General features: G+C 39.3%; 2 protein-coding genes across 4 annotated transcripts in view; one reads left to right on the top strand and one right to left on the bottom strand.

Moving 5' to 3' along the window:
* RPP40 (ribonuclease P/MRP subunit p40) overlaps positions 1 to 12153 on the top strand; it is a 29225-nt gene extending 17072 nt beyond the window's left edge. Inside the window, exons 9-10 of the transcript XR_004427011.1 lie at positions 3780 to 3855; positions 10128 to 12153. The gene's annotated coding sequence lies outside the window, so the exon portion shown is untranslated. The remainder of the gene's footprint in view (positions 1 to 3779; positions 3856 to 10127) is intronic.
* The window catches only part of CDYL (chromodomain Y like), an 89261-nt gene continuing 76656 nt past the window's right edge, over positions 11758 to 24362 (bottom strand). For 2 of the 3 annotated variants that reach the window (XM_033154501.1, XM_033154503.1), the window contains exons 6-7: positions 14842 to 14985; positions 11760 to 12462 (exon numbers count right to left, since the gene is read on the bottom strand). In XM_033154501.1, coding sequence (XP_033010392.1) covers positions 12304 to 12462; positions 14842 to 14985 — 303 coding nt within the window. In that variant the 3' untranslated portion in view covers positions 11760 to 12303. Of the gene's footprint in view, positions 12463 to 14841; positions 14986 to 24362 lie in introns of all 3 variants that reach the window. The other variant, XM_033154500.1, reaches the window with a different exon arrangement.

Genomic DNA, 24362 nt, shown 5'->3' with positions numbered 1-24362 from the left:
GGCTCAAGGCATGTGGATCTGAAAGCATTTTGGGAGATTTAAATTATGGATTAGATACACAACATCATACTTCTGAAAAGCCTCATCATGGTCTGAAATGCTGCTTTATGTCTTCTGAACACAATGCCAACTGCACTGAATCTGGCACCTGCTGTTGTAATTAGCTTTTTTGGAATGGTTTGTAACACACTCTGGCCAAAGGCTTCTCTCTCCTTCCCTCCCCCTCTCCACCCCCTCCTGTGCTGCTGTGGTGGCAAAATCCAACACACTTCCTTCTGCAGCTTTCCATCTATTGATCCTTTTCTACTAACTGTCAGCAACATAAGACAATATTTTCAGGTGATGAAACCCAATTTTGGTCTATTAAAAAAGAGCCAAGAAGGCTTTCTACAAGCAATAAGAGTCAACAGAAGTGAATAGTGGGTACTAAATTAAACGAAAGAAGAAGCTTCTGAAATAAAAAATTGAAGCACTGTCAAAATATAGGCTTTGATATGAAACGGAGTTGGCTGGAGCTCACTCATCTGTGTAGGTAGTTTGGAGATGAATTGCATATATCTGCATTTTTTTCCAAGTAGAAAGTTGACTTTGTAATTCTCCAAAGCAGAAGAATCCAAGAGTTTACATTCATATTTGTTTCATTTTGAACTGGAAAGGCTATCCAGCTTTTTCCAGTGCAATGGTGCTTATGTAGAATAAATGTTGTGACTGAACAATTTTTGTTGAAAGGCAAACAACCATAAACCTTTAAAAAATGTGTTTTAGAGAAATAATGCATGAACCAACACACTGCCAAGTTTGTAACATAATGCTTAGTATACTATTGCTCCAATTTAGCAATAGAGAACTTGCAGCATTGTTTGGAGAGTTCATGAGAATTCTCATTCAGACGTAGAGGGACTTTGTGACATTCATCTGGTGCTCCTCTCTGGGCTTGATTAATACAGCCAATGATTGTGCACGTCATCATTTGGTTCCAATTGGAAACAACAAAGTTAAGCTACACCAGGATCAAGCCTTGGATAGGTGACGGTAGAGATGTGTTGGGGAGTAACTGGGTATTATGATGAATGCATATATATTTTTGTTTCTTGGTTTAGGATCCTGCAACTGTTTTTCATATCTTCATAAGCTTAAGACATGGCTGCTGTAGGTAAATTCAAATCGGGTGACAATAGCCACTTGAAAACATATTTTTGTTGTGCTCTGAAGCAGTCATTTGTAGCTTCCTGCCATGCATATTGTCCAGCTTTATCAATCCTTCTGTCCACCCCCACCCCCAATTTTCTAGCAACTGCAAAGGGGCATTAAAATGCCACCGTATGGCTCTTCAGAATCTACCTTGTAATGTACCTTCATGGGGCTGATCTGGAATACTGTTGATAGACTTGATTCCTCCTTCCCTAGGGTGATCTGATGAGTACATATTACACCAGGGGTCCCCAAACTAAGGCCCAGGGGCCGGATGTGGCCCAATCGCCTTCTAAATGCGGCCCACGGACGGTCTGGGAATCAGCATGTTTTTACATGAGTAGAATGTGTCCTTTTATTTAAAATGCATCTCTGGATTATTTGTGGGGCCTGCCTGGTGTCTTTACATCAGTAGAATGTGTGATTTTATTTAAAATGCATCTCTGGGTTATATGTGGGGCATAGGAATTCGTTCTTTTTTTTTCTTTTCAAAATATAGTCCTGCCCCCCACAAGGTCTGAGGGACAGTGGACTGGCCCCCTGCTGAAAATGTTTGCCGACCCCTGCATTACACCAACAAGTTGGCACTGATTTACTAGAGATCCGGGGGGGGGGGGGGAGATGGATGCTGCTGTTTTTTGACATGCTTTAAAGCCTACCTTGAACACAGTCCAGAATTGATTGTTACCATTAAGTGCTATCATGATATTCTAAGAACAGTGTGTGCCTTCAGGCAACTTTAGCTCTTAAAAGAAATACATTATCAGTTGCCACAACTCAGTGGCTTGCTAAGGTCTTGCATCTTCTGAAAGAACACAAGACCTTTCATATGAGGTGTTTTAATTCTGTGGTTGTTTTAATTCACTATATATATATATATATATATATATATATATATATATATATATATACACACACACACACACACACACACGAAAGCTCATACCAAGAACAAACTTGGTTGGTCTCTAAGATGCTACTGGAAGGATTTTTTTATTTTTTATTTTTTATTTTGTTTAGACCTTTCAAAACCACTGATTTTCACAACTGATTTCAAAACTCCACTGCTTTTTCTTTTGGGGGTTGGTGGGGAGTGGGTTCTTAGAATTCCCAAGCAATAGCAGGTATGAGGCTGCTAGATCACAATATATTATCCTACAAAAATATGCAGTCCACATTGGGGATGCTCAAGCTATGTTGTTAAACATCGTTCAGGACATTGTAGTATGAAACAGAATGGCTTGGTCTGATGCAGGAAGGCTTTTCATGTGGTCCTTTTAAGCAACTTAATTTTACTGCAACAATTAAAATATATTTCCTGAAAATGTCATCATGTAAAAACCTGAAGAAACGAAACTGAATTATTATTATTTTTTGGGGGGGGGGACAGTCCAAAGCCCTTGGTGAAATGTCTGTTTCCAAAAGTAACCATGAACTGTTGATTTCTTCAAATCACTTCCTAACTCCCAAAGTGAAATATTGTAACTTGCTTGTGAATTGAGTTGATGCACTGATTTTGGTTGTCATGGGCTTCTAAGCCAGACAAGCCATAGAACCGGCAATTACTGCTGTCCCGGGGAATACAGAAACAGTTCTTCATTTTCTGTTTCTTCAAGAAGCCCTATATTTTATTGCCAGAGGTCTGAAGGTCTTCCTCTGTGTCAATAAGATACCAGGAGCATATGTTATTTTGTTGATGATAGTGTTTTAGATAGTGTTGTAATGGCAGTGTACAGTGGTACCTCGGTTTAAGAACAGTCTGGTTTAAGAGCGATTTGGTTTACAAATTCCACAAAACCGGAAATAGTGTCTTGGTTTGAGAACTTTACCTTGGTCTAAGAACGGAATCTGAACGGTGGAAGGGCACCGGTGGCGGGAGGCTTCGTTAGGGAAAGCGTGCCTCGGTTTAAGAACGGTTTTGATTTAAGAATGGACTTCCGGAACAGATTAAGTTCGTAAACCGAGGTACCACTGTATTCTTAAACACACTTAATAGCAACTAATGTTACTTCCGAGTAAAATGTGCTTAGGAGCACAGCCAAATTTTTAAAATATCCTCACGTGCCCTTCACCAATGTATTAAACTCTTCTCCCTGTATCTACAACAGAAGACTGAGTCGCCCTGATCCATGAGTGCTCTGTGCCCAGGGAACCTCTCCCATTATATCCTGAGCAAATTATCAGAACTACCAATTTGGAAGAGCACACAAAGTTAACATTACACACATAATTGGGGAGTACATATTTGAGGCAACTGGATGTCCAGTCAGCAGGATTGAGTCATTTCCTTGAGTTGCACTTCTTTGGAATGAAGGTCATTGACATGGGCATCTCCAGGAATTTTTCCTGCAAATTAAAACACCAAAAAGCGGCACTTGCCCCCCCATCCCCCATAGATGCCCATGGTCACAGGTGGTGTTTCTGTGATACAAGCTTTATTTGCATGTATACATAGCCTAAACATGAGAGCAGTTTCACCTCATTAACTTTCCAACACGTCCTGCTCACCCACTAGGTTTCCTAGTGCCATAGATGTCTCTTTCAGACCTAGTTTCAAGAATGGCAGTCTTTTTTTTGTTCTCTTTCAGACACAGACACATTGATTACATCTCCAGCCATGGCAGGAGGGAAGAAAAACATGCACCCTTCCACATGGATCCCCAGGTATTTTGTTTCCGTGGCAACACTTCACCTGTACTTGGTCATCACTTTAGTTGCACAAAGACAGGTTGTCTTTTAGTGATCCATGATGATTGTGGGGTGGGGGAAATCAACTAGAGCCTTGATTTCTCTTATCCCCCCCCCCCCCGTGAAAAAAATGGTGGTTGTAGCAGATACATCTTCTGACACAGCAGATTACAAAACTGAAGCGTTCCCCTTCAAAACAGCATGAGGATAGAGGGGAGAGCCATGTATCATTCCTATATTCAACATCATTCAGTCCCTCTACTCCTTAATCGGTGGAACAAAGAGTAAGTAAGTAAAATCTAAAAAATTCCACTTGGTGGGGGTGGGGGGATTAAAATCTGTAAATCTTCCAAGTTTTCCTGCGGCTCTGTTCATTTAAATTGAGGTTGTGCAACATCAGTATTTGGGGGATTGTGTCCATAGAAAATAACAAGCTTATTTTATGTCTGGATGTTTTTAAAGCTGGTTGGATCTCCATTCTCCATATAATGTATCATGACCCTTGAGTGAATAGAAACTATCCCCAGTGCTATGAGTACTAGAGCTTTTAGAGCAGAGTACACATGGGACACAGGTGGTGCTGTGGTCTAAATCACAGAGCCTAGGGCTTGCCGATCAGAAGGTTGGCGGTTCAAATCCCTGTGACGGGGTGAGCTTCCGTTGTTCGGTCCCAGCTCCTGCCCACCTAGCAGTTTGAAAGCACATCAAAGTGCAAGTAGATAAATAGGAACTGCTCTGGCGGGAAGGTAAAACGGGATTTCCGTCTGCTGCTGCTCTGGTTCACCAGAAGCTGCTTACTCATGCTAGCCACATGACCCGGAAGCTGTCTGAGGACAAATGCTGGGCTCCCTCGGCCTATAGAGCGAGATGAGTGCGCAACCCCAGAGTCGTCTGTGACTGGTCCTAATGGTCAGGGGTACCTTTACCTTAACCCTACTTGCATTTACCCGTGGAGGGCTCCTAAGAGAAGAAGTCACACCTCTTCAAAAGGTAAAATATGAACCACACTCTTGGCTTCTTGGTAAAAATAAAGAATCAAATGGCTTATTGTTGTGTCTCAGTTCACAGCTAGGACACAAATGGTTTTGAATTAACCCCTTATTGGGGCAACATTGATTGTGAAAGTGCCCTTGCTCAGATTTGCAGCAATGTTGCATGTTCACGATTAAAGTTTGGTTCAAATTAACTTGGTTTATTGCTGAATGTCATATGTGGTCTTAGACACAAGTGTCTATAAAGCTCATACATATTCATTTGCAGATAGCTCATACTTCACTCCCTGAAAACCATAAGCATTGAAAAATATTAGCTCAAGCCAAAGGGATCTTTATTAGGTCAGTCTAAGGCATGTGTGTGTAATCTTTGCAGGGCTGTAACTGTAATGCTGCATAAAGCAAATCATACAGCAAGATCTGAAAGAGCATTTGAGACATTCTGCTATGTAAGTCTTCAAGGGAGAGGTCATATTTCATGAATTTGCATTTTCCTTTCTCCTTTGAAAATGGGCAAGGGAATCAATCTTACATTCAAATGTGAAACCTAGACGTGTGCCCTAAACAAATCTGCCAGACTTCATTCCAAAATCTCTAGTGACCAGTGGAATCAAAACATTTACAAGCTGAGAAATAAACCAACTTGCTCACTTTGGTCGGTTAGCTAGAAATGACACCAGTACTATACAGTGTGTGTTACACTTTAGATTGGGGGGAAATATAGTATGTAGTGATTTTTTGTTGTTCCTTTTTGCATGAGTGGGTGAAAGACGCAAAAAGTTACAAAATAATTTGACCAATTGACATATTACATTAATCTGCCAGTTGCCCTGTGCCTGCAAGGGGAAAGGGCACTCAGGCCCTATCATTTGGCCAAAGGAACAAGAGCCCCTGCCTGCTATTCAGACAAGAACAGGTGCAAGGGAAGAGCTCATTTATAGCTCACCACTTTGTTCTTGCACTGAAGAATTGATCTCCCTTCTCTACCTGTTCACCCTGCTTCCTTTCCCTTGAGTATATTTCAAAGCCTGGTGGCAGTGCCTGTCTCTGCTTTATTGAAGCAAGTTGCTTTGGGAGGCAATAATTGTTTGAAAAATGGGATAAATAGGGTGGTAGTTGGCCAGCTGCAGTTGTGCCTGGAGGAAGCAGATCTTTGAGACCCATTTTAGTCTAGTTTCAGACCTGGTTTTAGTACCCTTGCTCAGCTTGATTGATTACCTTTATCAGGAAAGATACAGAGTGCCAGTATCAGTATCAAACTTTATTTTGGTCATAGGTTAGCATAAGATAAAACATACGACTTAATACACATAAGACTTAAAACAGGTAAGGAATAAAAACTAGTAATTAAAAGGTGATTATATTATACATACGTAAAAACATAGAAACAGAGACAGTTAAAAGTGACTATAAGGGAGGGAGCGTGAAGGAGCACAGGTCTTGCATTTTGGGCCTAGTTTGTGGCACAAAGCATTCTTTGATGAATATCCATCATGGCAGTGCAGAATCTAGCAACTGAGCATGTAACATGGGTTTTCATCTTGGAAGTAGCAGGGAGGTATAAAGTTGTTCTGTGTGACCTGGGTATTTATGTAATATAGGCAAGATGAACCTAGCTCGTATATCTGTATAGTATTGGCAGAGAAAAAAGACATGTTCTGTTGTTTCCAGTTGTTCAGAACCACATGGGCATTTCCTCTCCTCATATGGTGTCTTCCTAAAGCAGCCCTCCTGGATGGCTGAAGGGAGGGCCTGGCAGCAGGCCAGAGTGAAAGTCCTTCGCTGTTTTGGAATTTCAAGGTTGGTTATATATGGCATGTGGGAGGTAAGGTATCTTCTGGTTTCACTGATTAAAATTTTTGGGGACCTGGCTAGATCTGCTTGGCGTTCGGTATCTTCTACGTGCTATTTGATGCTTTTTTTTTTTTTTTGCTTGTTCACACCCCATGTCAAATAGGATCTGCAGGGTGAAGCCTAGAGTTATTATGTTTATCATTGCACATTTCCATGTTGTTTGGAAACTGACCTTAAAAGTTAAGGGAGCAATGCCAAGTGGAAGGATAGTCTTAGCCAGTAATTTAGTTTGGCAAGCCATACTCTAGCCTCAATTCTTACAAATCCAGTTTTGAGACGTATGGTAGCTTTGGAGACGTGTTTAGGTACTTGTAGGGCTGATCTTAAGAATCTAGATTGTACCAGTTCTAATGGCACACAGTTGGCAAGGGGACCCAATTGGGTGCCATACACAAGCTGCACAATGGATTTGGCCTCAAACAGTTTGAGGGCTGCAGGTATATATTGTCTGCCTTTAGTCCTGAGGTACCTGAGTATTGCATTTGCATTTCTCTGGGCATTTCCTGCAACATAATCCTTGTGGGCATTTCTACTTTCCGAGGAGTGAAGGGTTATGCCCAAATATTTGTAGCAGGTGAGCTGCTCAATCTTACGGCCATTGATGTACCATGAGCAAGGTTTGGGCCTTTTGGCAAAGGCCATGATCTTGATTTTCTGATAATTTAGTTCTAGTTTGTTCTCCTTGCAGTATGCTGCCAGTGTTTTCAGGCCTATAGGAGTACTTGAGAGGATTGCTGCGTCATCTGTGTAAAGTAGCACAGGGATATACTTTCTGGAAGGATTCAGAGGAAGTGCAGCCTTGTCGTTGTTCCTTAATCTCCTAGTGGCTTTAGACACCATTGACCATGGTGTCCCTGGGGAATGACTTGGGGATGGGGAGTTGGAGGCACCATATTACTGTGGCTCTGCTCCTATTTGCAGGATCAGTACCAGAAAGGGCTCCCTTGGAAGGAAGGGTGGAATAGAAATTTCATACATAAAAGGCAAAATATATTAATATACAATCTATGTGCCAGAGTTACCCATATGGCTTGGATAGTGCCAGTTTCAACCAGGTATTTGTGGGCAGAACAACAAGCCAGGCACCTGTTCCTATAATTGTGGAACCTCTTCCCTTCCTATTGGCAACAAGAATGTTAAATGCATTTATCTGAAGTGCCATTTCAAGGTAGTTTTTTGAAGTGGGTTTCAAGACCTTCCTTCTTGATTCAAGTTCCAACTTAATTATTCTTTTAAAATAATTGGTATGTTTAATGTACAACCACAAGACGTTCCCATCTTGCTTGTAACCATGGACAGTCCAGGAGATAATTTCAGAGTCATTGGTAGAGTTGCACAATTTGGCTTCCTGGATGCAACTAGAGACTGGAGAACAGAGTGACTCAGTGATTCATAATTGGCATCAATGCTTAATGATGTAATCCAGAGGCCATGGCTGCAGCCATCTATGAAGCTATTCATAACAAGAATAAAACTACTGATCAAGTGTTCAACAGAGTATCTCTGAATTAGCTGTAATTCAGTGATGTCACATTCTGCTTGCATCATTGCTTTTTACAAGGCAGAATGTGCAACACCCCAAAAAAATGCTGTTAAAATTTTGTGAGACTTATAGGGTCTGACAATCATTCTTTATTGTCTACCATACAACTGTGGGCTGAGAGCCTATGAGAGGTGGCAAAATACCTGCATGGAGTAATGAATATTAGGATTCTTGGTTTGACCTCTTACTGTTGAGAGAGGTAACATCTCAGGGATCCCCTTTGAGACCCTGAGAACTCTGGAAGCAGCAGATGGGAGAAAAAGCTGCTCCATTCCTGTCCTTTGGGTCATTGCCTCTAGAGTATGAAATGATAAAAAACAGGACCAAATCCTACCAAGAAACTAAACAAATCAACAAATGCAGGAAGGACAGGGAGGGGAAGAAAATGAATAGTAGCCAGTCTACAGGTGCAAGAAAAATCAAATTTATTAAGTTTCCAAAGTAAGGTAGATGGTGATAGGGAACAGGACCCTTTGGGCTGTGGCACTGTATTTCTTCCAAAATTAGATGGCATGCTCCTTAAGAGGCAAGAATCACTGTATGTTTTTGTCTATATAAGGTTCTGTATTAATAAGATTAATTTTGTTTAAGTTGAACTATTTCAGTGTTTCAAATTACTGAGCAATGGTTGAACTTCTAGATGGTCCTGCTCCCCCTAAAAGACCTGTACTTTGTCAGCTGTATTGGTTGCAAGTCTGTCTCAAGGCCCAATTTAAAGGTCTGGCTTTAAACCTTAAATCCCTGAATTGCTTGGGTACCTAAAAGGCCACCATTCCTTTATGTATTCACTTGAACCTTAATACCATCTTTAGAGGCTCAGCTCTTGGTGCCCCCCACAAAATGAAGTGAGGTGGAGAGCCACCTTTTTGGTACTGGCACATTATGGAACAACCAGTGTGGTGTAGTGGTTAAGAGTGGTAAACTCGTAATCTGGGGAACCGGGTTCGTGTCTCCACTCCTCCGCATGCAGCTGCTGGGTGACCTTGGGCTAGTCACACTTCTCTGAAGTCTCTCAGCCCCACTCACCTCACAGAGTGTTTGTTGTGGGGGAGGAAGGGAAAGGAGAATGTTAGCCGCTTTGAGACTCCTTCGGGTAGTGAAAAGCGGGATATCAAATCCAAACTCTTCTTCTTCCATACACGTTTGTGCTAGGTGAAGCTCCTAAGTAACTTGCATCTTATGGTCTGATCCTGATATATATATACATTCAGTTAATAAATGTTGTTAAAAATATTCTGAACATGATGGGCAGGAGTGCTCATTATCCAAATCAGCCAGGTGGGCCTATGGACAGGCAAATGGATTTGTGTGGTAGGGTGTGGGCAGAAGGCCTGAGGGATAACAATCCAAAATACTCAGCATGTTTTTCTCCAGGTCTGTCTATTCTCATGTGCACCAGGGAGATTCAAGCCAGTGTATTAAAATCTCCACATACTTGACAAAATGGCTGCTTTCAGGTTGGTCCCCAGATTACACAATACACTTTTTAGAAGAGGAACTGATTTTTATTTTTTAAAATGGAACACTAGCCTAGCAGAGGTTACTGAGACAAACTGGAAGTCTGTACAACTCACTGTTGGGTAAAATAAAATTTAACAACACTGAAGGTTTATCATACTGGTTCACACCATCAAAAAGACCCCCTTCCTTTTTTCAATAAATAGGAATAGAAACTTAAAACTCATTTCTTTTTTAAAAAAAAAACATGGTAAAATGAGATGGTTGGGTGGAAAACCAAAAATTGGCCTAGATTCTAAAATGTAGAAAATGTTCCGTAATTGCTTCTGGTATGTGAAGATAACAGTCATTTGGAAGAATATCATCATGTGTGTTTTTCTATACTTTTATTTTTGCCTAAGGCCTAAGAGTCAATGCAAGTGAAGTTCGTAGCTGAGACTGAACTTTCCACTTGACACCGATGGAAAGAGCTAATCCTGTTGTATCTACACTGAATCATCTAAGAGGTATACCAGATTGAAGTGTTAATCTCCTGACCTTTTCTATAACTGTTTTAATTTGCTATGTCTGCAAATGAGGAAATTAAGTAGAACAGTCTCAGGTTAACTAGCAGTGTTTACAGGAAAACTGCAATTTTAAAAGGATTTGTAAAGCTGGAAATGAAGTATTTCCTGGAGGAGTGAAGGCAGGGAGATGGAGGAGAAAGAGAACTACACACTGCAACAATTTTAAGAGGTGTTAAGAAATATTAGTTTTATTTTAACCAGTTCACAGCTGAATATTTATTCTATAAAAACTTTACAGATTGTACAGTTTATATATAGTTCAAACTACTAGAACAACAAAAAGTAGGTCCCACAGATGCAAAAATACTGTACCAATCCAAGGTAAAAGCAGATTTACACACTGTACAACTCTCCACTAGGATGAGGTGGTCAGGCTCCAAGTATAAAGTTCCATACTGTACAAAAATAATGTTTGATTCCTTCCCCCCACCCACCCGCCCCCCATTCTTCATACATTCAGTAAGATTGCAAACAGATACCCAAGTATAGATATCTGGAGTCAGGAATCACCACACACCCCTGAAAGGAATGCAAAATAGGCATGCTGATCCAGTAATGGCAACCTGCACATGGAAAACAAGGTTTCATGGGCATAGTGCCTTTCTGGATGCAGTCCCATGAGCACAAAAGGGCACTGTGCGGGGGCAGGGAAGAGAAAATTGCATCCAGCATCTGGGTGTTGCAGTGTGGTACTCTGGTATCAAGTATGCACTGCTAAACAGATGGGTGATTCTTCTAACTTGAAGGCAGAGGAACCGATTCCAAGAACCCACTCTGACATGAAATCATCTGACAGAGCTGATCGCCTGGCAGTGGAGATCCTCATCCACTGCAGAATGCATGCAGCCTGCTGCTGCATGGAAGGATCTCTGGATCAGGGCCATAGTGTATAATTCAAATTAAAAACAAATATTAAACATCTAATATAAGGTAAGGTGTTTTTTTGTTGTTGTAAAAAAAGGGAATATTTAATAGTGTGCCAAAAGAAATTTTAACTTATTAAATAAAATATATTCTACGTGAAGCTAAAAATGAACATAAAATACATTTTTTTGGTGTAATTCAAACAGAAGAACAAAAAGAACAAACCAGCAAACCGAAGAACCAAAAAACAAAAAAACTTATATAGAGTTGTTTTCTCACCCAGCAACAGAAGCAATTATGTAGTTAAAATAATAAAACCCGCTAAGACTAAGCTATAATTTAAGATATCCATAGTATATATGGTATTTCAGTGATTCACTAATACTGCAAATGAAGCTTCTTTTTCAATGACAGACTGGCTTCTTCATGCTCTCTGGGTAGGAATCGGGCATGCTCCCCTAAACAAGAAGGGCTGAGTGTTTTTTATAGCATAAATCCTGAGCACACTCATTTTTTTTAGGAGGTGGGGATGGGGGGCGGGAGAAGAGACAGAGAAAATAGACCATTTAATTACAAGGTTTTCTTTTAAAAAATAATTGTCTTTTTTTTTTTTTGAATGCATCATTACTTGAGGTATTTAGAACCTTCCTCAGAATTCAAGGCAATGCCTCTTCTCAACTAACTCTTTTTGGGCAGTGAAAGTAAGGGCTGGCCAATACCCGTTTCAATTCTGTACTCTAGTGAAAAAATATCTCATTGCTTCAGGACCTTCCTGCCACATACAAAGTAACTCAACACCTCATTTTATCCACCTTTTTCTTCTGATACAGTACTAGCCAATGATAAAGTAGAAGACAAAAGTTTGGTAGTGCACTCCATTATAGTTTTTTTTTAGTTCGTGTATATAAAGAAATATAATATATATATTTATAATCTATATATGGAGAAAGGAAATTTGTTCAATGCTTAACATACAGTACTTCTTTAATTTTTTTTTTTTAAAAAAACCCTTGACAATAAAACCATGTTCTCCTCAAGCTTTAGTCCCACTCTTTTCTGAGCGTTGGACTTTTAAATTCGTTTAGAGCATCCATAAAACCCAGATGTCCCAAAGTAAATACAATTCCAGTGTCAAATGAGCATCTCTTCAAAATTCATCAATCTTCCTCTGCAAGTATTTCAACATTGAGTCCATCCCTTGAGCAGAACCCCAAATTTTCTTTAGAACTTCACACTCTTTGTCATTTGCTTGTTCCAAGTCCACCTTCATAATACTACGAACTAAACCTTTGGATTCTTCAAGTACCTACATAAAATGAAGAGGATACAATAAGCATGTGGTTATAACGTGGTTATAAGCAAAGATGAGTGTGCGTTGCACACTCACTGGTTAGGGCGGGTGCCTCCATGTTGTGGGTGGAGGACATTGCCCTCTTTGCAATATATAAGAGGAAGGACGAAGCCCAGTGGCAGCTATTCTGTTACAAATGACAATTTTAATGACCATTTTGTACTGTTTATATTGGCTGCTGTACATTTTTGCTGTATATATTGATGGAGACCACCATTCAATATATCAATGCTTATATAAATTATAAATAATTAAATTATAAGAGAAAGTGAACGGGTAGCAGGCACTGTGTACAGAGGCACCCCACGACCAAACACAATACATAGCCACACTCAAGGAGGAGACAGATCACTGAGGGATGGGAAGAACTGAATTTTACCCACTCCTGTGTTAAGTGAATGGCTACCATTTGTTTCCATGGGGGAAGGGAATCAAGGCATGCACCGTCTTCAAGTGAGGGTTAACCCCTCTCTGCATTTACCTGATCTGCTTTCTGTTTTTCGGCCATGCTTGAGGGGGATGGAATGTTGGGAAATGGCTGACTAACATGGACAGAGAGGGACTTTAGGAGTCCCTAAGCTTTATCCAAGGACAGCCAGGCCTCCTCCACCTCAGCTTTCCCAAAATGATTGGGAGGATCTGAAGGGGAACTGTGAGCAGGCTCAACTAAATGTGTTTACAGTTCACCACGCAATCAGGGACATTACGCACAATCATAATATTTGGTAACTAGAAAGATGTAATTCTTCCTCCAAGTTAAAAAGAATAGGCCATTGCTCTCTGCATCTGCCACATGGAGTGTAGAAATGAGGAGGTCATAATACACCAGGGGTCAGCAAACTTTTTCAGCAGGGGGTCGGTCCACTGTCCTTCAGACCTTGTGGGGGGCTGGACTATATTTTTTTAAAAAATGAACGAATTCCTATGCTCCACAAATAACCCAGAGATGCACTTTAAATAAAAGGACACATTCTACTCATGTAAAAACACGCTGATTCCCGGACCGTCGGCGGGCCAGATTTAGAAGGTGATTGGGCTGCATCCAGGCCTTAGTTTGGGGACCCCTGTGATACATGATGAAGGGAAACACCTCAAAGCTGGTGGTAAGTTCCCCAAGGCAGCGCAGCTGAAGATAAGCTGGCATTGCTTGCTTATCCTGGTCCAGCCATCTGAGCTGAATGTGAGTCCCTTCAAAAGGAGTGGAACCAGAGGGTTAAGACATAGGCTTGGGCATGTGACATAGCAACTTAGTTTGTTTTCCTTCCGTGGAACAGCAGCAGCTGCCTCACCGCTGAACAGTATTCGGATCTGGTGTAAGGCTACGCTGGCTTAACTTACACCAGCTTGCTTTATGCAGGTTTCCTGTGCATAAAATTGCTCCCCAAATGCCTTAACTGTGCTGGAACCTAGGTGTGTGAGTTTAAGAATTATGACAGTATTTTCAGTAATGATTATGTAACGCAGAAAAAACCAAATAATGTTTGTTGCACCTCTGACTCTAGTTCATTAATATGAAGCTCAACCTATGCATAGCGTAGCCAAGAGGGTTGCATTGAATACTATTTTTTATTATGTAAGTAGGACTTATGCAGGGTGGAACCCTGTAGATTTAACCCTAAATATTTCTTTGATGTGATGGCAGGGTGGTGGTGGGGTTGGTTGGTGGTGGGGTTGGTTATTTTTGGTCCGTCTTATCCAAGCAAATATAAACAGAAACAAAACACCGCTATGGACACTCTGTTCAAATATCAAAGCAGTTAAAAGGAGCTCTTTCTATCTACAGTTTAGAGCAGGATATTTTTGGCTAGCTCAGTACAACTGTGATCCTTACTCTAAAATGTAAGACTAACTTTATAAAGCTGCTGAGGTTCACTTTCCAGATTTATGTAAAAATTCCCACAACATGTCAAATAGCTTATTTAAAAGCTGTATTACAAGTGTGGACAGCTTTCAGGTGGACATTAGGATAGTTAAGTGTTCATGGGATCAGTTCACACTCACTTCCCCCTCCAAACAAGCTGTCCCATGATGTAGTTGGGCATATATTTCATATAACCTAAGTATGAACAAGACTTTATGCAGATACAAGTCATTATTGCATTCATGGCCACTGGGGAAAATGCTGGCATAATTACGGAAATTGCTTCTGCCTGCATATGCACACAACCCAATTTACATTGTGGCTTCCCCATGTTTTGGGGCATATCCATGGGTCGGGAGGGCTCAGGACTGCTCAAACACTGAGAAAATTCACTATGCGAAGTTTTCCTTAGCCACTATAATAACTACAATCACTTATTCAGCCTTAAGTGAAATAAGGTAAAAGAAACTTACAACTGAATTACATGTGACAAGTTCCTTAATTCGAACCATGACTTCTTGTGTGAATGTTCCTGGCCAAAAAACTTGCGACACCAGTCCCTTGGCACATGCTTCTTGTGCAGTCAGTTTCCTTCCACTGAATAACATTTCATTTGCCTGAGGAAAATAGCAAATGTTTTTTGTAACATGAAATATGATGAGATTATCAAAACATTTTGAATACAAACCTTGCTGTTTCTAGAAATGCCTCTACAGGTTGGAACAATTTACTGGCCTGGACTATTTCTTCTTGTTTTGTTTTCCCTTTTCCATGGACTGAAACAAAATCAAAGACTAAATCTACCACTAATAAATATTTAGTGCTAGCGTGCAAGGCCCTGTCTAGAAGTGACACAGTTACAGTGCAAGGGGTTTGAAACGTAAGCATGGCATACAATTTAGGTCTCTCAACTGAATTGCTTTTAAAATGTGCACTCTGCTAAAATCTCAATATAGATCTTTGCATCAGATAAGGAAGGAATTGGGAAACAACCATTAAATAAATAAAGAAAAAACCCCAAACGTTCTCAGAAAGGTAATTTTTAAAATATATTTTCTTTTGCTATCCTTATCATTGTTGAATAAATGAGCAAAACAAGCAAGTATGCCCGTAATTACAACCTTCACTGATTCATATTGGCTTAGTTGACTGACCAGCCAGTTAAAGCCTGTAGCACTAGACAAGCATGACAGGAAATGGCATGGTGTGATAAAAAGAAACTAAATGATGCCAAAATTTGCTAAATAAATAAATAATGCTCTTTAAAACTTTTTTATCCTGTTAATATATTACATACTTGAATGATCCTGCAAATGCGATGAGTTTCACATTTTTAATTGGCTTGAATCTAGATAGTATTATGTATCTTTAATTATGAAAATTCGGTATATTTTCATATTGGATGCCAATGAGAATTGCATGCACCAATTCCTCACACCAATGGATCTTGTACATAAAACTGTTGATGCCAAAGTAAGGTAAACACATACTGCATTATGACATATCCATTTATAAAAGAGACTATAGGGACAAGTAGTGTATAAATCATGCAAATAAATAAATACCTAACTTGTTCCTGAAACAGAGCTTGCTCAATTCAATGAGAGCATCTCTTCTTTTTTTTAGACTGAGACAAAGCATTGTTATAGACAGATCACAAACTTTGAAACAAAGTTTTTAAAAACAGAAACTCTTTTGGAAGTATTTAATTTCTGTTGATCTTGTTTAATCTGGAAAGCAGTCTAGTTTGTACAGGCAAAATCGAGAACAATTTCCACTTGAAATAGTTTCAGCTAGCAGGACTTTGGCTTAAATGATCCAGTGCCATCACATTTTTAAATTTACGTTCCATACAGTCTACTGCCCATTTAAGTTTCAGCCAAACACCCATTTGCATACATTTGAGTATCAAACTTCTTTGTTGAAACAAAATAAAAAATAAAAAATTCCTTCCAGTAGCACCTTAGTGACCAACTAAGTTTGTTATTTGATGGACTTCCATTTCATGCGGCTCAATGTGGTGCCTTCCATAGTTCTAGTTACAGGTAGGTAGTTGGTTTCTAAGGTGCTACTAGAAGGATTTTTTTTTTTTTTTTAGTTTCGACTGTAACTAAAACTTCTTTGTACATCAGACTGAGGCATACTGTGTTTTTTCAGTGAAAGCCAAGTTTGGTTGCGTGCAACACAAGCAAGTTTGGGTGAGCACACAAATGCCAATTTTTATTTTTATGACTTCAAAAATGGGACAAATTTGGGGCCAAACAGGACAGGGGACTCTGTACTGCCAAAATGGGTACTGTTCCATTTTTTAAGGAAGGGTGGCAACCCTCGTTCCAATGTAACTGAGCTGCTACTTCTTATACAAAATACTGGGGATGCCAATTGTTATACAAGTTACCATGTGGATATTATAGATGTATTTTAATTTGGACACACTAGCTTTTTCAGACTTTAAAATAATGGCTTAAATGGATTTAAACTGTGATAAAAGTTTCAGATATTGCGAAAACTGAAATATGGATATGGAATTCAAATTAATTTGTGAACTAAACATGATGCATGAAAAGAGCCGACAGACTGAACATATTTAGCATGACTAATACTTGGTTAAATAATGGAGTGGCTTTGAGCCATATCACGAAATGACTCACAAACATGCAAATGGGTTTCCCCAAGTTTACAAACGTGCAACCTAAGGCTCAAGAATATAAAATCCTCTCTTATGGCTGTGGGGTGAAACAGTGCTAGGGTTGCACAAGAAAGCCCACAAACCTCTTATCTGTAGCCATACTTTCACCAAAATATGTTATGTAATATCCAACTGCACAGTCACTATCAAATATACCATAAAATATTTATATATATAATTTTTAATGTGTTACAGATCCCCCAAGCCGGGAAATGTAAAGCTTTTTTTCTTTTTAAAGTGTGTTATACAAGTTGAAAGGGAAAGCTGTGATTCATACAAACAAGTCGTGCAAAATTCCAAATGCATGTACACATTCATAAACTCAAAGCATGATGAAGACCCTTGCCCAAGAGTCCAAAACTCAACTAGAATTGTTGCAACTTCCTGAAATCACAGCATTTTTTTTTACTCTTTGGAGAGTTGAATAACTTTGAATAATTAATACAGAGACTAACAACATAGCCACACAAAGGACCTCTTCACAACAAAGGACACCCAAAATGCCACCAGCGTTATCACAAAATCATATCAGTGCTACTATTTACATATGCCATTTAGCTCAGTTTACATGCTTGCTAAACTGCAATAGTTCCACTGATGTCACTAACATCCAAATCTTCACAGGACCATTACTATCCAAAGGAGGTATTTACGTGCCCAAATAATGTTCTGCATGAGCATCTATGGAAATGTGATTACAGCTGTAAAATCACAGGAGGTTTGGAAATTCCTTTGTTAAGGAAAAAAAGGAGAAGCAGCAGCTTTGACAATTCCTATACATCTCAAGAAAGAAAATGTAAAAAGCCAGGGGAAAACGTATATGAAAACACCAGGCTTCAAACAAGAAGCTGTGATTAGATATCAGAGGTTTTCCTATTATTATGTTATCTGAACATGCCAGAATGCAGATATAAGCATTTTAGTGCATGAGAAAATATGAGCAAAAATTGAGCTGTCAACTTTTAAAGATGCCAACTGATTTCACAAGCTCTATTCAAATGTCATCAATTTTACCCTGCGTAATTAAATGCATTTCAATCTAACCTATGAGAGTTTTATCAGCAGGAACTTGCAGAGAGGAAGACTAAATTTAAGCAAACGTTACTTTTAACTAAAATGAACGGTTCAGCCACATGTGTTTACAATGGTATTCAAGACCAATTTTAAAAGTCAGCTTAAAAATGTCATTTATCATTACAAATGATACTGTTCCTTTTTGACAATGGGAAATCTGATCACAGATCTGCCATGTAACGTGTAGTTTAGCCTTTCCTGGGAAGCCAAATCCCATGACAAATATTTCAGTGCTGCTTAATCATTATTTCTGTCTATCCTGGTGAGGGGAGAAACGACTACATTGGCATTTTTATTATCACTTATTCCTGGCTCAAGCAAGTCTGAAATATCTGTGAAGACTGCACTGTAGGTCTATCAATGAGAAGCAATGCACAGGCCATGGATAATATTTCACTCTTTACAATCATGCATCTTGGCTCTGAGTATTATTGGAAGACTTGTTCCCTGCCTTGCTAGACTTTTCCTACCTGGCCTTGGAGGGTGGAGCCCTGACTGACTCCAGCTACAAAAGCTGAGAATCCTTGGCTCGGGTATTGTTTGGGCGGGGGGATTGTTGCTGTTAATTTTTTGTGTCTTTATGTCAGCTCTTATATTGTTCAATTTGGTTGTGGCTGTGTACTTTTTGATGTTTTTGTCTACTGTTTATGACTACTTTTGTTATGTTTGGAGATACATAATTTTCCATATGTTGTAAGCTGCCTTGAGCATGGTTTAAACTTTGCAAAGGTGGCATACAAATAAAATGATTGACTGATTGATCTATGCAAAGACTGAATATATTTTTATTTACTCCAGAAATCATACACAAAGCTTTATTATTTTTATACTAAGACTTCTTTATCTAATAATGTGGAAATGGTACCAACTGGGCAAATCTGATCATTCCTGCATAAAATTACAAGCACGTTGGGATAAGCAATAAATGGAGACCATATTGTACTTGACAATATCCATATTCCAACAAACAATTTGCTCCACTTTCCCATTCACAATGAATCAAATAATCCAGAGTCTATTCCATCTTGTTAGAGCCTGAGCAGGCAAGTTTCTTCCTGAATACTAATTCTACTGCAAGGCATCTATGGTGTTGCTTATACCTTTTCTCCAATTAATAAGTTTTTCAAGATCCTGTATTCAATCTCCAAGGACTTTTAAACAAGGGCTGCCTGACTAATAAATATATCCCACATTAATATCTTGAAGGCATTCCCTCATGACCAATATCTCATCACTAAAATGATCTATCACTAATTCATTAAATTTCTTAGATATATAATGCTCAGGAGAAATGATCTAGCTAAAGTGATTCAAAAACTTGTAGAATTTTGCAAATTATATATACATCTGAATCTCTAGACAAGGGGAGTATCAATAGTGGTTTAAAAACTCTATGACAGTGGAAGTTAAGGTCTATGAAAGCTTGGGGGGGGGAGGAACAACTACCAAGACTCCAGATTAATATAAGCTAGGCACCAAATGTCTCCTTAAACCAGGGTTACAGTCGCCAAAATGGAATGCCAAGTTGCCATTTTTGGGCCAGATGCCTCAAAAGCCTTATTTTTAATATGACTTTTGGTTCCTGAAATTTGTTCTGACTGTGCAGATAAACAGGATGTGTTGTTAGTATGTGAAAACCGTCAGGATCCAAGGACCCCCAGGCATGCACCTCCAGATGGTGGAGACATCAGGTGCCATCCTGGTGCCTGGGCATCTTCACTTGGTTGCAGAGGCCGATGGCCTGGTGCAAAATGCACTTGGCAAATTTTGAACGCTGCATGCATTGTATTTGCAGGATGTGTACATTCTTTTACTTCCATCCTGATACAACAGATGTACATACTCCTTAATGAAAGTATACATTCACCCTGAACAAATTAAGTTATTCACAAACAAGCTAACATACATAAATTATATTTCAGAGATAGAAAATCAACACAGCTAAATACATACAAAACGTCTGATTAATTAGTTTGGGTTTTTTAAAAGTTTTTATCTCTACAAAATAACAGAAAGAAACGTTTACACATATGTACGTTAGTAACACAAAGCACCCCACCTCACCCCCAACACCACCTTGGGTTCGACATAACTCCGAATGTGAGTTAAAATCTGACTTCCTTCCATCATTGCTTGACCTTAATTCTATAACTTATCTTAACAGTTGTGTTGTTATATTGTATTTGACAAATATTATGATTTTACTTGCATTTGTAACCTTTTCCCCTTACAAACTTTGTTCTTTACAATCAATATTTCTGTACCAGAGCAGTGTTTTTTCGTATATTCATTCACGCAACTACTTTCTTTTATTAAATTTTGATTTGTTTGACCTCTGATAGCTGCCGTCATTTTGGCCAATTCAACAAATTCAATAATTTTGATTTGCCAATCTTATTGTGGGCATTTTGTCTCCCTTCCAGTTCTTTGCTATAAGAACTCTTGCGGCAGTGGATGCGTATAACAATATCATTTTCTTATTTATGGATTTTGGATTCTCTACCATTAATATCAAATCATCTGCGAATACCCGTAGTTTTTATGATCTGTTACCCAAATTTATTCCTTTTATATCCTGATCCAGTCTTATCTCTTGATTTAGCACTTCTGGTACTAATATAAAAAGTAATGGGGAAAGAGGGTATCCCTGCCTGGTCCCACTTTCAATATCAAAATATTCTGTCATTTCCCCATTAATTATTTAATTTGCTGTTTGCCCCTTATATATTGCTTTTAATCCTTTTATAAATTGTTCTCCCATGCCCATTTTTTTCTATAACTCCCTCTATGAATTTCCACGATACATTGTTGAATGCTTTTTCAACATCTATAAATATAAAGGCCACTTTATTTGGTCTCAGCTCCAGATATTCTATTACATTTATTACTATTCTTATGTTATCGCTGTTTTTCCTCTCTGGCAAAAACCCCGCTTGCTCTTCATTAATGTAGTATTTTAAAACATTTTTTAACCTTGTGGGCAGTATGTCTGCATAGATTTTATAATCAATATTAAGTAGTGAAATCGGTTGATAATTATTGATGTTCTCTTTGTTTCATCCTTGTTTAGGTATCACTATAATGTGCGCTTTTTGCTCAGTATCTGGTGTTTTTCCTTCTTCCATTATTTTGTTTATTTGTGTCTGCATTGGTAGTGCTAAATAATCTTCTATTTTTTATAGTGAAGGGCACTTTTGATTAATTAGTATGAATTTTTTTTACATTTCTGAAGCCCCTGTTAATTACATTTACTTTTGATCTCGCATCTCTTTATGAAATAGAAACTGGATCACTTATTTAAACCTGAGGGCCGATGGCTTCTACTCTAAAAGTTTTCTATTGTACATGGGCATATGTCAGGGGTATTCCCTCTTCCCATTTTTGTTGTGTTGTTGTTCAGTCGTGTCCGACTCTTCATGACCCCATGGACCAGAGCACGCCAGGCACACCTATCTTTCACTGCCTCCCGCAGTTTGGCCAGACTCATGCTAGTCGCTTCGAGAACACTGTCCAACCATCTCATTCTCTGTCGTCCCCTTCTCCTTGTCCCCTCCATCTTTCCAAACATCAGGGTCTTTTCTAGGGAATCTTCTCTTCTCATGAGGTGGCCAAAGTACTGGAGTTTCAACTTCAGGATCTGTCCTTCCAGCACTCAGGGCTGATTTCTTTAATGATGGATAAGTTGGTTCTTTTTGCAGTCCATAGGACTCTCAAGAGTCTCCTCCAGCACCATAATTCAAAAGCATCAATTCTTCGGCGATCAGTCTTCTTTATGGTCCAGCTCTCACTTCCATACATTACTACTGGGAAAACCATAGCTTTAACCAGTGTTTTTCAACCACTGTTCCGTGGCACACTAGTGTGCCGCGAGATGTTGCCTGGTGTGCCGTGGGGAAAATTTGTTTATTTGATTCCTATTCAAGAGAATTACTTTATATATAGTCAATATAGGCAAAGAGTTAATTTTTTTAACATTTTCTAATGGTGGTGTGCCTCGTGATTTTTTTCATGAAACAAGTGTGCCTTTGCCCAAAAAAGGTTGAAAAACACTGGCTTTAACTATACGGACCTTTGTCGGCAAGGTGATGTCTCTGCTTTTTAAGATGCTGTCTAGGTTTGTCATTGCTTTTCTCCCAAGAAGCAGGCGTCTTTTAATTTCATGACTGCTGTCACCATCTGCAGTGATCATGGAACCCAAGAAAGTAAAATCTCTCACTCCCTCCATTTCTTCCCCTTCTATTTGCCAGGAGGTGATGGGACCAGTGGCCATGATCTTAGTTTTTTGATGTTGAGCTTCAGACCATATTTTGTGCTCTCCTCTTTCACCATTAAAGGTTCTTTAATTCCTCCTCACTTTCTGCCATCAAAGTTGTGTCATCAGCATATCTGAGGTTGTTGATATTTCTTCTGGCAATCTTTAGTCCGGCTTGGGATTCATCCAGTCCAGCCTTTTGCACGATGAATTCTGTATATATAAGTTAAATAAGCAGGGAGACAATATACAACCTTGTCGTACTCCTTTCCCAATTTTGAACCAATCAGTTGTTCCATATCCAGTTCTAACTGTAGCTTCTTGTCCCACATAGAGATTTCTCAGAAGACAAATGAGGTGATCCGGCACTCCCATTTCTTTAAGAACTTGCCATTGTTTGCTATGCTCTTCCCATTACTGTTTGCCATTGCTATAGAGCCAATGACTGTAGCCATAACAAAATAACCCATTACTTTCAAGGCTGTTGACAGGACAGAGAATTTAGCATAAAGAGCTTTTCTGTTATTTGTCTAGCCCAGAAGTGTCGATCTCAGCATCACTTGCAGAAATGGAACAATTAAGGAACGTATCTAGATTTAACATTAATTGCAGTGGGTTGGATCCAAAGGTTCTCTTCTGCTGGAAGGACTCCTTTAGAGAAATGGCACTTTTGGGTCTGACCTATTTAAGTCTGAATTATGGAATGTGGGTATTCCTCCAGACTGCACTGCTAAATTGCAGAGTACTCAATGTTTCTCCTGGGTGGTGGAAGTACTGTACCTGGGAATGAATATATATATATATATATATATATATATATATATATATATATGTGTGTGTGTGTGTGTGTGTGTGTTTGACTCAACAGAAAACATTTCATGCAAATAATATCCCTTCAAACACTTTTAAATGTGGAAAGATTTAAAAGTTTGGACAAGGTGTAAGTTACTTCCAACTGGCACATGGCTGCTATTTGTTTAATGGTGCTCAAGTCCTAACTAATTCTATTTCATTTGCCAGGCCATTATTGATAGACACCTATAGGCCAGGATGTTTCTTGTTAAATACACTACAATTGAAAGGCTATTTTGAAATGGAGGCCTGGGATCACTGAATCAGTTTTATTACAAAGCACATCAACTTAAGACACCTATTCAATTTTATTAACACTTCAAAAAAAAAACCACAACTTTTTATCCTTAGAGGATTTTACAGGGCCATGTTTCCCTTTCAAAGTTGTAATGGTCCTTCCAGCTAAAGGCAAGGCCAAAGAGTTAAAGGAACACCCATACACTAAGGCACGGGCCTTCAACTAGTAGGTCGGGACCCCAAACTCGGTGGTCAATAGCAACATCACCAGTTAGTTGTCTTAAAAATAAAGAAATAAGCGATCACCTTAAGGGGGGGGGGAGAGAGAGAGAGAAGGGGGAGGAGAGTGAAAGATGGATCTGTATAGTAAAATAAAAGTGGGTCCATGCTTCTATATTCATAAACCCAACAAAGCCTAGGTTACTGCACCCTGCCATTCCATAGCCCTAAGGATATTGTTGCCTTGGGATAACTCAGTCGGTAGAGCATGAGACTCTTATTGTGGGTTCAAAGTCCCACGGTGGGCAAAAATTCCTGCATTGCAAGGGGTTAGACAAGATGACCCTCATGGTCCCTCCCAACTCTACAATTCTATGGGTCACACGTTGCCAGAAGGGTGGCAAGCGTTTCATGAGTCTGAAAAAGTTGTCCAGAAGAAGAAGAGGTGGAAGACAATGACTGATTGATTGATTGATTGATTGGATGCAAGCAGCGGGACATAATGGACATGCTAACGGGAATGTCTATTAAATTTGTTGTTCTAGGACTTGGTGATAGACTAATATTATGGCCACGGTGTGTGCAACACCCCATTGGACCTGCTGCATCTCCCTTTTCCTTTGCATGCTGGCATTATGAACCAGAATCTTGAAAAACAGTTTCATCTTGGT

This window comes from Lacerta agilis, chromosome 7 (genome assembly GCF_009819535.1).
Source record: "Lacerta agilis isolate rLacAgi1 chromosome 7, rLacAgi1.pri, whole genome shotgun sequence".
Classification (NCBI taxonomy): domain Eukaryota; kingdom Metazoa; phylum Chordata; class Lepidosauria; order Squamata; family Lacertidae; genus Lacerta; species Lacerta agilis.
This window is presented reverse-complemented; position numbering and strand designations above follow the sequence as displayed.